This window comes from Ictalurus punctatus, chromosome 7 (assembly GCF_001660625.3).
Source record: "Ictalurus punctatus breed USDA103 chromosome 7, Coco_2.0, whole genome shotgun sequence".
NCBI lineage: Eukaryota > Metazoa > Chordata > Actinopteri > Siluriformes > Ictaluridae > Ictalurus > Ictalurus punctatus.
In genome coordinates, this window is record NC_030422.2 from 25,898,638 (window position 1) to 25,911,246 (window position 12,609).

The following is a 12,609-nucleotide window of genomic DNA, read 5'->3' on the forward strand; positions in this document are numbered from 1 at the left end:
ATCTCTTCAGTACTCATTAACCTCAGGTTCACCTCAACACTCAGTACTGGTGTAGATTAGAGCTGCACAATATGCATACAAAGTGTGATCTGCAGTAAAGATGTTGGACTTTGAGATGATGATGTGAAATGCAGTCGATGAAGACTAAAGATGTGATTTTTATTTATTTGCTAACTCAATGTGCTGCAAAATGCTGAACATGAAAATGTCCCAGGTTTATCCAATAATAAATAATATTAATGGCAATATGTCTCTTCTTTTATTATTACTGCATTAAGTGTAAAATGAAATAATAAAATGCATTCTGCTGGTTCAAATATTTTATAATGAAGGATGTTTTAAATAACAGTCAAACATAATGCAGTACATTTTGTCTTTACACTTTTACTTGAATAAGAGAACAATGTACTTCACATTAAATCTACTCTCACAAAAACTAAATTACTTTGATAAATACCATAAAATATTTTGACAGATATTCATGAACAATTTCGCTTTGACAGGAGTCTTTACAGTGTATCAGTAATAGTGTGTTTGTCTGTAGTAGTGATTAGTGTGTTAAACACTCTGAGACAGAACATGAACAGTTAACATCCTGAACTGTGTGTTTCATCTCCAACTGCAGAAAAACCTAAACCTGAACTCACACCAAGTCGTGAAGGAGCTGTACTGAAAGGAACCTCAGGGATTCTGTTCTGTACACTGAAGCTGCAGTCTGCTGGATGGAAGTTTTACTGGATCAAACCCACACAGAGCACTGAGACTGAAGCTGAAACAGACTACTACACTAAAACATACAGTGCAGTTAGTGTCTCTGATGAAGGTCAGTACAGGTGCAGAGCTGGAAGAGGAAACCCAGTCTACTACACACACTACAGTGATGCACTCTGGGTAAATGTTTCTGGTGAGTAAAAACAGGTTGCAAAACACGGCATCATCACTAATCACTTAAATATATAGCAGTTGTAGTATTAGAACTGTACATTATTGAAGTGTGTTTGTATTTGGGTTAATAATAAAACAAAAATAAAATAATAAAATTAATAATAAGATTATGTTTCTGTAGAGAGTCCTAAAGCTGTGGTGACCATAAAGCCTGATAAACATGTGTTCAGAGGAGAGACTGTGACTCTCAGATGTGAAATACAGGGAGGAGGAGACACTGAGTGGACATACAGCTGGTATAAGAAAGATTACACACTCTACCCATACCGCATAACACAGGAGTTCAGCTTCAACTCAGTTATAAATGATAAGAGTGGTGAATACACCTGCAGAGGGAGGAGAAGTGACTCTCAGAGCTCAGAGATCAGTGATGCTGTTACACTCACTGTATCAGGTGAGTGTGTGAGTTTGTTTTATCTTGTCATTAATTATGTATAACAAGATTATCACTCTATATGACTTTATTTGATTTTATTTATTTATATTTGTTGTCCATCAGATGTAGCAGAGGCAGTAGTGAGTGTGTCTCCTCTGCGCTGGCTGACTGAAGGAGACTCAGTGACTCTAAGCTGTGAGGTTAAACACTCCTCTACAGGCTGGACATTCAGCTGGTACACAGAGGTTCCCTCCAGAGACAGTCAGGGTTCCCTCAGGTACAGTACAGCGCTCCTCTCAGACAGCAGCAGAGGATCTGGAGGCTCCTACACTCTCAGTCCTGTTACTGTGAATCACACAGGAGTTTATATGTGCAGAGCAGAGAGAGGAGCACCAGTCTTTCACACACGGTTCAGCAAACTACAGCCACTGTGCATCACTGGTGAGGAAATAAATCAACAATAGTGTTGAGTTGGAGTGTAGCAAATGTCCATTTATTAATATTAAGTGTTGTATATGTGCTAATGTGTTGTGTAATAACTGTTTATATTTAAACTCCTTAGTGAGGAATGTGTAAAGCAGCTGAATAAGCACCTGATAGTAGATTTTTATTCAGATATCATTGTCTAATCAGAGCAAGTATTAGTGCTGTGGTAATTTTAATGTTACACATGTTTACTAAACTGTACACTGAAATTAACATCATGATAAAATACATGTTAATTTTCAGAATAAGATCAGAATTATAATGTGTGTGTTTCAGGTGAATCTCCTCCAGTGTCTCTGATCATCAATCCCAGCAGAACTCAACACTTTACTGCTGACTCTCTCTCACTGAGCTGTGAGGACCAGAGTGACTCTACTGGATGGACAGTGAGCGGATACACACACAGTGAGACAGTGTCTGATTGTTCATCAGTTTCAGGATCTACATGTAACATCAGCTTCCTCTCTACATCACACACTGGAGTTTACTGGTGTCAGTCTGAATCTCGAGGACGCAGCAATCCTGTCAACATCACAGTGCACGGTGAGTCTTCAATGTTCTCATCAGTAATAGATGTACAATATACAGGAATAAAGATAACACTTTTATAATCTACTGAATTGGTGAAAAGAAATTATAATATAGTTATAAAGAAACTGAGTGCAGTTTCTAGTGTGACACAGATTTGATGTTTTTATTCAGTCGATTCAAACAAGAGACCAACAGATAGCGCTGTGTTCAGGGCTGCAGAGATCTGAGACACAGAGGTTTATACACACATCTGCACACAAAGATCAGACTCAGAATAAAAAAGAGGAAAAAAGAATACAGAGAGATGAGATCTTTTGGATGTCAGTATAAACTTTACCACTAGCATAAAGAACAAGGTAGACAGAGTTAAGCAGAACACACACACAAACACACACACACACACACACACACAGAGAGAGAGAGAGAGAGAGAGAGAGAGAGAGAGAGAGAGAGACTCATGAAGACTAGTTTAGTTTCAGGATGTTAAGAATATTACAGTGAAAGCTGCTTTCACATCTGAATGTTCCTGATAAAACTGGCATTTAAGCATATCTTCTCCTTCACACATGAAGACTCTGTGAGCGCTGCACTGTGTACACTCTCTCTGATATCTACCACTGATTTACTGTAGCTCTCGGTGTTAAAATCATTACTGTATTTTACACACTTTCTGATTTCAGTGTCTTCTTTCTCTTTCCTACAGATGGTGATGTGATCCTGGACAGTCCTGTCCATCCTGTGACTGAGGGACATCCTCTGACTTTACATTGTTTATCTCGCAACTCAAATATCTCAGCTTCTGGTGTTGATTTCTATAAAGATGGCTCCGTCCTGCAGAAGAAGACTACAGGAGAGATGACCATCAGTACTGTGTCAAAGTCAGATGAAGGTTTCTACCACTGTAAACACCCAGAGAGAGGAGAGTCACCCAAAAGCTGGGTTTCAGTCAGAGGTGAGAAATCACTTTATTTAGTTTATTTAGTAAGTAAACCTGACAGGGTTATGGGAAAATAATCAATGATGATGTGACGTGACGCAGCCCAGTGTGAATCTGAGTTACTGTTTCCACCCTGAAGTTGATTATTTTCCAGTAACAGCATTTTTTATTAATAAGATTAGTTTTATCTTTAGACTATGTGGAGTGTTTAAGAATATTATCTTACACAATATTATAATGATTATTTTACTCCGTATCAGGTCGGTCACATGCAGAAGCTCCAATGTCAGTGCTCAGACTGATCAGTAGTCTAGTGACGGTCTCTGTGTATCTGCAGCTGACCATCATTCTGGCAGTGAAGTGTTACAGAGCTCGCGGTAAGAACATTTTCAATCACGTACATGATTCAGAAATAGTGCAGAAGGATATTGAATGATTTTGTAAACTCCATTACGCTGCCATGGAAATGTGTGTTATGTAATGAAGCTATTTTTGTACGATTTAGAAGGCAGGATGTTGATATGGCAATCATTAAAAATGGGATGTTATAATTAAAAGAGAGTCACTGATCAACATTATTAATATAATTATTGTTTATTTTCAAACACAGCATTTTCTTAGTACATTCCTAAAAAAATATTCATGCTCAGGAATTGTGCTTAGAATAATATCAAATGCCATTTGAGGACTTTTATTTCATAAATACCTGTAATAAACTTTATGTGAACTCTTTTTTATTTCTTTATTCGACAGTTCAGACTGAGGAAGACAACACACAGAACGCTGTTATAGAGGAGTGAACAATGGTCATCTATAAAAAAAGAGGTTTTGTGATTGTGAAATAATATTGATTTGTCACTTGATAAATTATTTTCTCTACACTTTTGTTTTTCTGAAGCCTACACACCTCCTCATGGGGTCACGGTGGAACTAATTACATTGTGTGAACTCAATATTAAGGCCTACATGTTGCTAATGTCAAATTCCAAGTACTGAATAAAAGAAAAACAAATAGTAATAGTTAGTTTTTATAATTCGTGAGGCTTGTGCTGTGCTTCTCCAAAATACCCAGACAAAAGTCACCCAACATGGCTGTTGGGTGTGTTATAATTTTCCATATAGATATTTTTAAGTACTAACATAATCTTGGTTATCAATCTTGTTTAATATGTTTCATTATTATAATTGTAATAATAATAATAATAAGATTTTTTATCATCATCATCATTATTTTTGTTGTTGTTGTTATTTTTATTGTTATTGTTACATGTTTATCCATCCATCCATCCATTTTTGATACTGCTTATCCTACAGGGTCGTGGGGAACCTCGAGCCTATCCCAGGAAGCACGGGGCACAAGGCGGGTACACCCTGGATAGGGTTATTCTATGTTTGTTTTATTAAAAAGTTATTAAAAAGACTTGTTTATCTACTGTGTTGTCTTTGTGATGTTTCTCTATCTATCTGTCTATCTATCTATCTATCTACACACACACACACACACACACACACACACACACACACACACACACACACACACACACACACACACACACATTTGACAGTTGACCTGTAGACCCTGTTTTTATTTTAAATACAAAAACTAAAAGAGGCAAAAGTTTTGCATTTTGTTGATGAAGCGGTCGAAGGAAGTACAACCTGTGTATTAAGTTGCAATGTAAATTGTGTTCATTTCTATTTTTATGCACCTGTTGTCTGTTCCTTTATTTTTTTTAGTAAGCTTTTGGAATTTGTTTGGCTCCATACTTTCACTTGTAAGTGAACAAGAGTTTTTTATCACAGTGCCCACACTCTCACTGAAGGTTTCTTCGTACCTTTTACATCTCGTGCACTGGTCATTTTTGTAGGCTACATACCGTCTTATTAATTCTTTAATTTTTAACTGTAGGAAGAGCAACAATAGCTTTCTGAATAAAACACAACACAAGCATTATAATAGTGCTGCTGTATTATACCCAGCATTATCTTTCTAGCCAGAATATTTTTTTTTATCTCTTTAGAATTTCTAGAGACTATTTTTAGTTAAAGCAGCCAAACAAACAAAGAATCACGTTGTTTGTACAAGCAAACGTATTTTCTTGTATTCTCTCATTTGTAAGTCGCTTTGAATGAAAGCATCTGCTAAATGAATAAATGTAAATGTAAATATAAATGAATCAACCTTGAAAATGTCGGTACTTAAACAAGTCACTGTCTCCACTTAGCGTTTAATTGAGGAAGTGCAGGGTCCTGTAACTGCAACTGCGAGACTACTGACTGCAGGGCCACTGGATCAGTGGGAGGGCGAGCTGGCATTTGACCTGGCACTTTTCAAACTACTGGGGTGGTGACCCAGCACCGGAGACACAGAGGTTTATAAACACATCTGCACACAAAGATCAGACTCAGAGAATAAAAAAGAGGAAAAAAGAATACAGAGAGATGAGACTTTTTGGATGTCAGTATCACCTTTATTACCAACATAAAGGCAAATATTACTGCCCTAATGTTCAGTTAAATGTATGTGGTTAAAGAAACATTAAGTTACAGACAACTTTTCAGACTCATATCTTCACATGTAACTTAAATGTATGATCTGTAATGTATGCTTTATATATGATTAATTATAATCTATTATTATGATGATTATATAATTATTTTATTATCCATGGTATTTTTCCCTGCAGTTCCATCAGATAGAAAAGTTCCACTGTCGGTACTGAAGCTCCTCAGCAGTGCAGTAGCGGCCTCTCCGTATGTGCTGGTGACCATCATTCTGGCAGTGAAGTGTTACAGAGCTCGAAGTAAGAACTCACAGTGTTCTTCATTAGCCATAAAATTAAACCCTGACATTTAATAAGAGGCTGATTTGAAGTGTTCATGATTGTGTATTTTACAGCTGACCCTGACGAGGACAACAGACCGTATAGAGTGATAGAAGCTGAAGCATCTGTCTGAGTCTCAGGTTTTCACATTATTTTTCATCATCTAGCTTTTAAATAACAGCAGCTCCGAGTGCAGCAGAGAACACTGCATTCAGCCCATGGAGCTGTAACGTGATGAACGAACGACTCTGACCCGAAGACTCGAGAGCTGAACTAATCATTTCTGTTTCCAGGGAACAGACGTGAGAAATGCGACATGACAAAAGAAAGAACGACTCAGATCGGGAGGTGAGGTGAACTAACAGACTGTATAGCCTGAAGACCTAATGCTAAGCTATTAATTAATCATTTCTGTTTCTCATAATTTGGCCTTGGCTGCAATAGCCTATATTTTATTTTTAATTCCAAATGTGATCGTTTGTGCAAGTACTAGATGTGTTGGTGAATTTAATATGTAACATTTTAATTATATTCTGCGGAAATGAAAGAAATGACTTGAAAAAAGATTTGTTAATTTTGCTGAACGAGATTCAAAGATCCGAGTCAGTAAAATGGTCTGAACTTCCCATCACTACTGCTCACTGCAGAGCCAAATAGATGGAGCTGGACGTCTAGCTCCACCTCTCTTGATCTAGTCTAGTAATTTATGGATCTAGTCTAGTTCCACCTCTATGGCTCATTTCGCCATCTACTGGCTGTTAACGTCAATGCAAGCCCTTCATTAGATCAAACTTACTCAAAGGGGAAAAAATGTTGATTGTTAATGCACGAAGGTTAGGTCAAAGTAACCATGAGACTTGCATGGAACTGGAGATGCTGGCATAGCTAATATTGCCTTATCTTTAACATTTTTCATGATTTCATGAATTTTCTGCACTGTTTCTGTGACAAACTGCACGACTAGACTACTTTCTTTTTCCCCACTGTATTAAGGCTATGTAGGCTATTTGTGAATTTCCTAAGTCATATGTGATTCATTAATGTAATAAAGTGTGCTCCTAATATGCTCTTTGCTTTTAAACATGGGAACTGAGTTGCCCTTGCAGGTGTGATAAATAAATAAATAAAATGATCACCTATCTGCTTGTCTTATCTCTTTTGTTGCTTTTAAATGTACACTTCGGGTCTCCCAATCATGAAAGAAAAATGAATGCATGTACAACAAGAGTATCATTGTGAATATAATTTAGATGGAAATATGTGAATATAATGTTGGATGGACTCGGTCCACATGTGATTGTCTTCATCAAATGGTAATAAGTGTCACGAATCGTGACGGAGCAGAGATAGGACGGATGCAAGTGCAGGATGAACAGTTGTTTATTTGAAAGAGAGACAGGCAGACAAATCCAAAACGTGATCCACAAACATGCAAGAGGTCAGGCGATTGGCAAACAGGCAAACAGTGGGCAAGGCTGGAATCTAGGTCGTGGTCACGGAAAACAGGGTCGATAAACAAAACGAGAAACGAACTATGACGAGGGACTGGAAGCGGATAATCCAGCGCGAACGAACTCGTGACTGTGCCACGAACTAAACTAACTCTATGACATTAATCTTCCGCGTTGTGTGCTGGGAGGCGCGCGGTATATATGCGGACATGATCAGCGTCTAAACCGCTAGCAGCTGAGAGCAATACAGACCCACGTGAAATCCCAGCCAATGACAGAACAGGGAGGAGACACGACAGAAACATAAACAAAACACACGTGTCCAGATGTCACTACGGTCAACAACGGAAAAGCAGGTGCTCGCGCATTCGCACATAGAGCACACTGCTTCAAGGGGGAATCGTGACAATAAGCACCTTGTCTTGTAGTCTGAATACAGCCATGTGTCACACTAAAGAACAAAACAAGAGGACATGTGTGCTCTGAGACTGGCAGAAAGACAACCAACTCCATGAACATTTGGTAGTAGACTGGGAGTGTTACTTAATTTACAATTTATTAGTCACATACTCCACTGCCCTCAAGTGTTGCTGAATTTATTTTATTTCTATTCAGCTTTATTAGCTAAATGTACATCTAACATAAAAATCAATCTTCACTCTAGGAAAAAAAAAAAAAAATATGATAAAAGATACAAAATAAAATTTTAGTATATTAGATTTCAAGAACACATTTTTTCCCCACAACACTTTAATGGGTAAAAAAAAACATTTTACAAAACCTAAAACTACACATAAATTTTTTTTTCACAGATCTACCCCACTAATTAGCTTGTTAGCGGTGAGGGTTGTGCAGGCAAGACACATGAATATTTCTTTTATCGTATGTTTCCTGCATGAAAAACTCCATGTCCTCTAATCTCTCGAAGGTGAAAAGGAAGGGAGCCTGGATTTTCTCTTCGTCCATTTCACTTTCATAAAAAATAGTGTTGATAAACAGGTCCTGCATTGTGATGGCCAACAAGGCATCATCCTCGTTCATCCTCATGATCCGTGGTAAGTGAACTTTCCCAGCAAAGTGGAGTCTGTTCTCCTCCACCCACTCACAGGCAAGCAGAGTCTGTTTCATCACCGCCGAGTCCTTTGTACAAAAAGTTAAGACATTTCAATAATCATGTAATTAGTCAAGTGCTGCTCAAACACTTTTATGAAACAAGAAAGGTAATTACATAAACAAACAATAGTCAAACAATACATAAACATTCCCTGTATATACATGGATTCTCTGTGTTGGGGTGACCTCCATGAGGTCTGGCACAGATGGGGTGACCTCCATGATGTTTAGCTCCAGTAAGATTGTTTGTTTGGTGACTGACTGTTGGACTTGACTTTGAAGAAAAAGTGACAAAACAGTAAAAAAAAAATTCCAGTGTACATTATTTTTTATTTATTACAAATGACCTGCATACTGGGAATGCACATAATGGACATCTTCATCCAAACTATAGTTATGAGTATCATACCTTGCCAGAGGAAATGCCTGTAGTAACTGATGGCACCGCCACCTCCTGATTACAGGCATGTCAGAATGATAAACGATGACAATTGAAAATCTTAATCATAAAATTGTAGTTGTGTTTACGGTCCTTTTGCTGAAAAAAATAACCATAAATTGATAAAAACTCACAGCTGAAAAATCAAAGGGCTTTGCAAGGGTCACATACAGGGCGTACTGAAATACAAAATCAAAACTCTGATGTTATATTAACAAATGCAGTGTTTAGCACACACAGAGGCAATGGTATAGCAATTATATGACCACTTACCATCAACATGAATATCCCACAGTCCGTCCCTCCAAGCTGAAGTGGTGTCCCTGTTAATTAAGAGTGGAATAAGAACAGATACTGTACATACAGTCTATAGTGTACTGTGAATGTAGTATATGATGACACTCCACTGCTGATAATAATGGTTTACATGCAAAAAAGTTAAAAGCTGACCCTCACAGTCTCTCAGTAAAGACATAGTCTATAATAAAACAATAAATACAATACATTTCATTATTATACAACAATATATCTTCTGGAGCAGTCACATGTAAGCAGAATACAAAGTTGATCATAATGTATTACACCATGGTCAGTCTCAATACTGGATTCTGATTGGTTAGAAGCTGGTGTGCATTAAGACACCACACTATCTAGCACAGATGGGGTGACCTCCATGAGATATAGCACAGATAGGGTGACCTCCATAATGCTGCACAAAGTTACTGCACAGGCAGTTCCAGAGAGCTTGCATAGACAGATACTGACAGTGTCTTCCCAAAATTAATGAGAGAGAGAGAGAGAGAGAGAGAGAGAGAGAGAGAGAGAGAGAGAGAGTGTGTGTGTGTGTGTGTGTGTGTGTGTGTGTGTGTGTGTGTGTGTGTGGCAGGATAAGTGATCTACCCTATTGACCTGCTCGGGGTATGGCTTTGGCAGATCAATAAGGTCGGAGCTACCCTATTATTTAAGGACCTTTATTTTGGCAGGCGCAACCGTGTATTGGTGATTCAGAATTCCTCGCTCCCTGGCATTTCCGGTTCAGTTTCAGTTCCCGGTTCAGTTCAGGTACGTTGAGGCTTTGCTCAGAGTGTAATGAGGTGAACATCTCAAGGCTAATTTGTTTATTTATAGTTTTGGAGCGGCGCTGGTGGCGCGTGCGTTCAGTGATAGTAACATTAGCCGCGCGTGCGTAATCATACAACTTCGTGTTTGGTGTTTGTTCAACCCAATAGTAAGTGCACCTCTCCCTTTTTCACATTGGGACTTGGTAGATTTAGTTTGACTCTCTGATATTTGTGTTGAGGTGAGAGTGGGGAGTTGGGAGTTGAGCATCTAAATCTCCTCTAAGACAAATCCCTAGCTGAAGACGCTACCTGTGACACTGTTGATGGGGTGTATGTTGTGGCTTTGTCCTATTGTCTCCATACTATAGTGGCTATACTTTTCATTTTATTTAGTGTTAACAATAATTCTGGTTCTGTTCAGGAGCTGTTTAACTTCCTCTATTTCATGTGGTGGTGTCAGTGGGCCTGAGTGTTCTAGCCACCACATCACAGTGTCTGTAATATTTTAGTTTTTCTTTCTTTGCTTATTGTTTAGTGTATTGTGTAATTCTGGGTTAATTGGTGTTTTTCTTTCTCTCCAGGAACCAGTGAGTCTTGGTGGACAGGGGAAGCTAGCTGCCTTCATTCGGTGGTGTGTGCTTCACAGCGTGCTCAGTGTGCCAGCACAACAACTTCCTTATGGTGTAGGTAGTGTTTAATGATTTGGTTTTAATTAAGGTGGGTTTGGATGACCTCCCAGGAAGTAACTGGCCTGCCTTGTTCCCACCAAGCCTGGGCCTGGAGAATTGCTTAGTTTTAAAACTCTTATTGTGCTTCATGGGAGAGCGACTTTATATTTATAAGTTTTAAAGATGCTTAAGTGTGATAATAAAATGTAACTTTTATTGATACTCATGTCTCACTCTCATGTTCTTTGCCTTCAATCGGTAAAACTTATTTGGGAGTATTTCCCTGGTTCTCCCCCAGGGTGGCGTAGTCGGATTTACTAAACTGTGAATAACAGTTCCTTCCGTGCAGGATTGATATACAATATAAATCCAAGAACATTACTGAACTAGAGGCCACTTCTCATGAGGAATGGGCTGAGATTCCTCAGGACCGCCGGCAGAAGCTCTGCATCTCGTTATCAGCAGGTCATAACAGCAAAAGCGTGCTCTACTAAGTACTAAAAATGCCATGAAGGGGTTGAATAATTTTTAGACTGGAGAAGTCATTATAAGTTGCATTTTCTGTTGAATTTGGGGAAACCATTTGAAGCATTCGTTGTGTTGAACTATTTCAATTGCTTTTGTTTGATGTGTTCATTGCAAACAGCTGAAAGTCTGTAAATTTTGACAATAAACCTGATTTGCAATGGAGGTTGAGTAATTTTGATTGCAACTGTACGACTATACTTATCATGATACACAGTGCCTACACTTGCTAAAAGTTGCCAAAGGCAGTGTCCACATGTGTCGGGTTATTGAAGGCCACTGTTTTGGTAGGGGATGGGATGGATGTTAGCTAGCTCATTTAATGCCAATTGTATGAATCGGTTATAATAGACAGTGTTAACATTAGCTGAGACAAAACTTAAAATGTGTCACTGAACCACAAATTATCTATATTTAGCTTCTGATTTTTTGATGCTATGGAAACATTTTACACACGTCTCAAAGTTCAATTTATCTTTAGAGTTCAGTTTTACATACTGCCATTATGTTGAATTGTCTGTGACTGTCAGACTGAGTGAACATTTCCCACAATGTTCATCACTGGGCTTTAAAGCGGTTGTTGTGTTTTGCTTTTCTCAGCAGTGTGAGTTAAACAGTGAGAAAGAGACAGGAGGTGCTAAACTGTTTTTGCACTGCTGATCCATCATTTCACATTCTCAGGCTAAATGAAGAAAAAAAATATTTACATGATGGTGAAAATAAATGAATATTGACAAAATATATATCTTGACTATAACTTGATAATAATTTTATAATTAGACTGGATTGCTTTTTCAAAAAAGTTCACAATATTAATACTTTTGAAGACACTACTCTCACATCTAACTCCACACGAACCAGCAAACTAACCCCTGCATGTAGTGATGGCCAGTTCTTGAATGAATTGTTCTTTTGAGCTGATTCTCCAGAAGTAATCAGTTAAGCTGGTTCACAAAATCAAACTGAATCGAACTTTAATTCCGGGTTGATGACGCAAGATGCACAGCTGTAGTAGCACGCACAGCATGTCCGACTCAAAAAGAACCATATGAGCCGGTTCAACTAACTGTCGAGGTTTGCCGAGGATTACCGAGGATTCAGACAAGTGAGTTGCTGACACTATGCACATGACTTGAACAAGCCTGATGTGAAATGTAAGTTTCTTTAATAACAAACAAAACGTATTGGAAATATGCTTATGACTAGTTTTATTGAATACTTTATTAAAATATGGAAAATCCTTTCTAACAAG

The 12,609-nt window shown here is 38.1% G+C and overlaps 1 protein-coding gene and 2 long non-coding RNA genes across 4 annotated transcripts in view; all 3 read left to right on the forward strand.

Annotated features, from left to right (window-relative positions):
• LOC108267273 (Fc receptor-like protein 5) overlaps positions 1-4,707 on the forward strand; it is a 23,035-nt gene extending 18,328 nt beyond the window's left edge. The window contains exons 14-20 of the mRNA XM_053681829.1: positions 626-904; positions 1,067-1,339; positions 1,445-1,762; positions 2,084-2,350; positions 3,042-3,290; positions 3,536-3,652; positions 4,029-4,707. Of these exons, the coding sequence (XP_053537804.1) occupies positions 626-904; positions 1,067-1,339; positions 1,445-1,762; positions 2,084-2,350; positions 3,042-3,290; positions 3,536-3,652; positions 4,029-4,075 (1,550 nt within the window). The 3' untranslated portion in view covers positions 4,076-4,707. The remainder of the gene's footprint in view (positions 1-625; positions 905-1,066; positions 1,340-1,444; positions 1,763-2,083; positions 2,351-3,041; positions 3,291-3,535; positions 3,653-4,028) is intronic.
• Positions 4,708-5,962: 1,255 nt separating this feature from the next.
• Positions 5,963-6,530, forward strand: LOC128633019 (uncharacterized). The gene is made up of 3 exons (XR_008396706.1): positions 5,963-6,079; positions 6,175-6,240; positions 6,394-6,530. It is a non-coding gene; the product is annotated as an uncharacterized LOC128633019 (long non-coding RNA).
• Positions 6,531-9,872: 3,342 nt separating this feature from the next.
• Positions 9,873-11,054, forward strand: LOC128633018 (uncharacterized). Of its 2 annotated transcripts, none has more exons than XR_008396704.1 (2): positions 9,873-10,331; positions 10,586-11,054. It is a non-coding gene; the product is annotated as an uncharacterized LOC128633018 (long non-coding RNA). The 2 variants fall into 2 exon arrangements; XR_008396705.1 differs by having other exon boundaries at positions 9,873-10,165.
• The last annotated feature ends 1,555 nt before the right edge of the window (positions 11,055-12,609 follow it).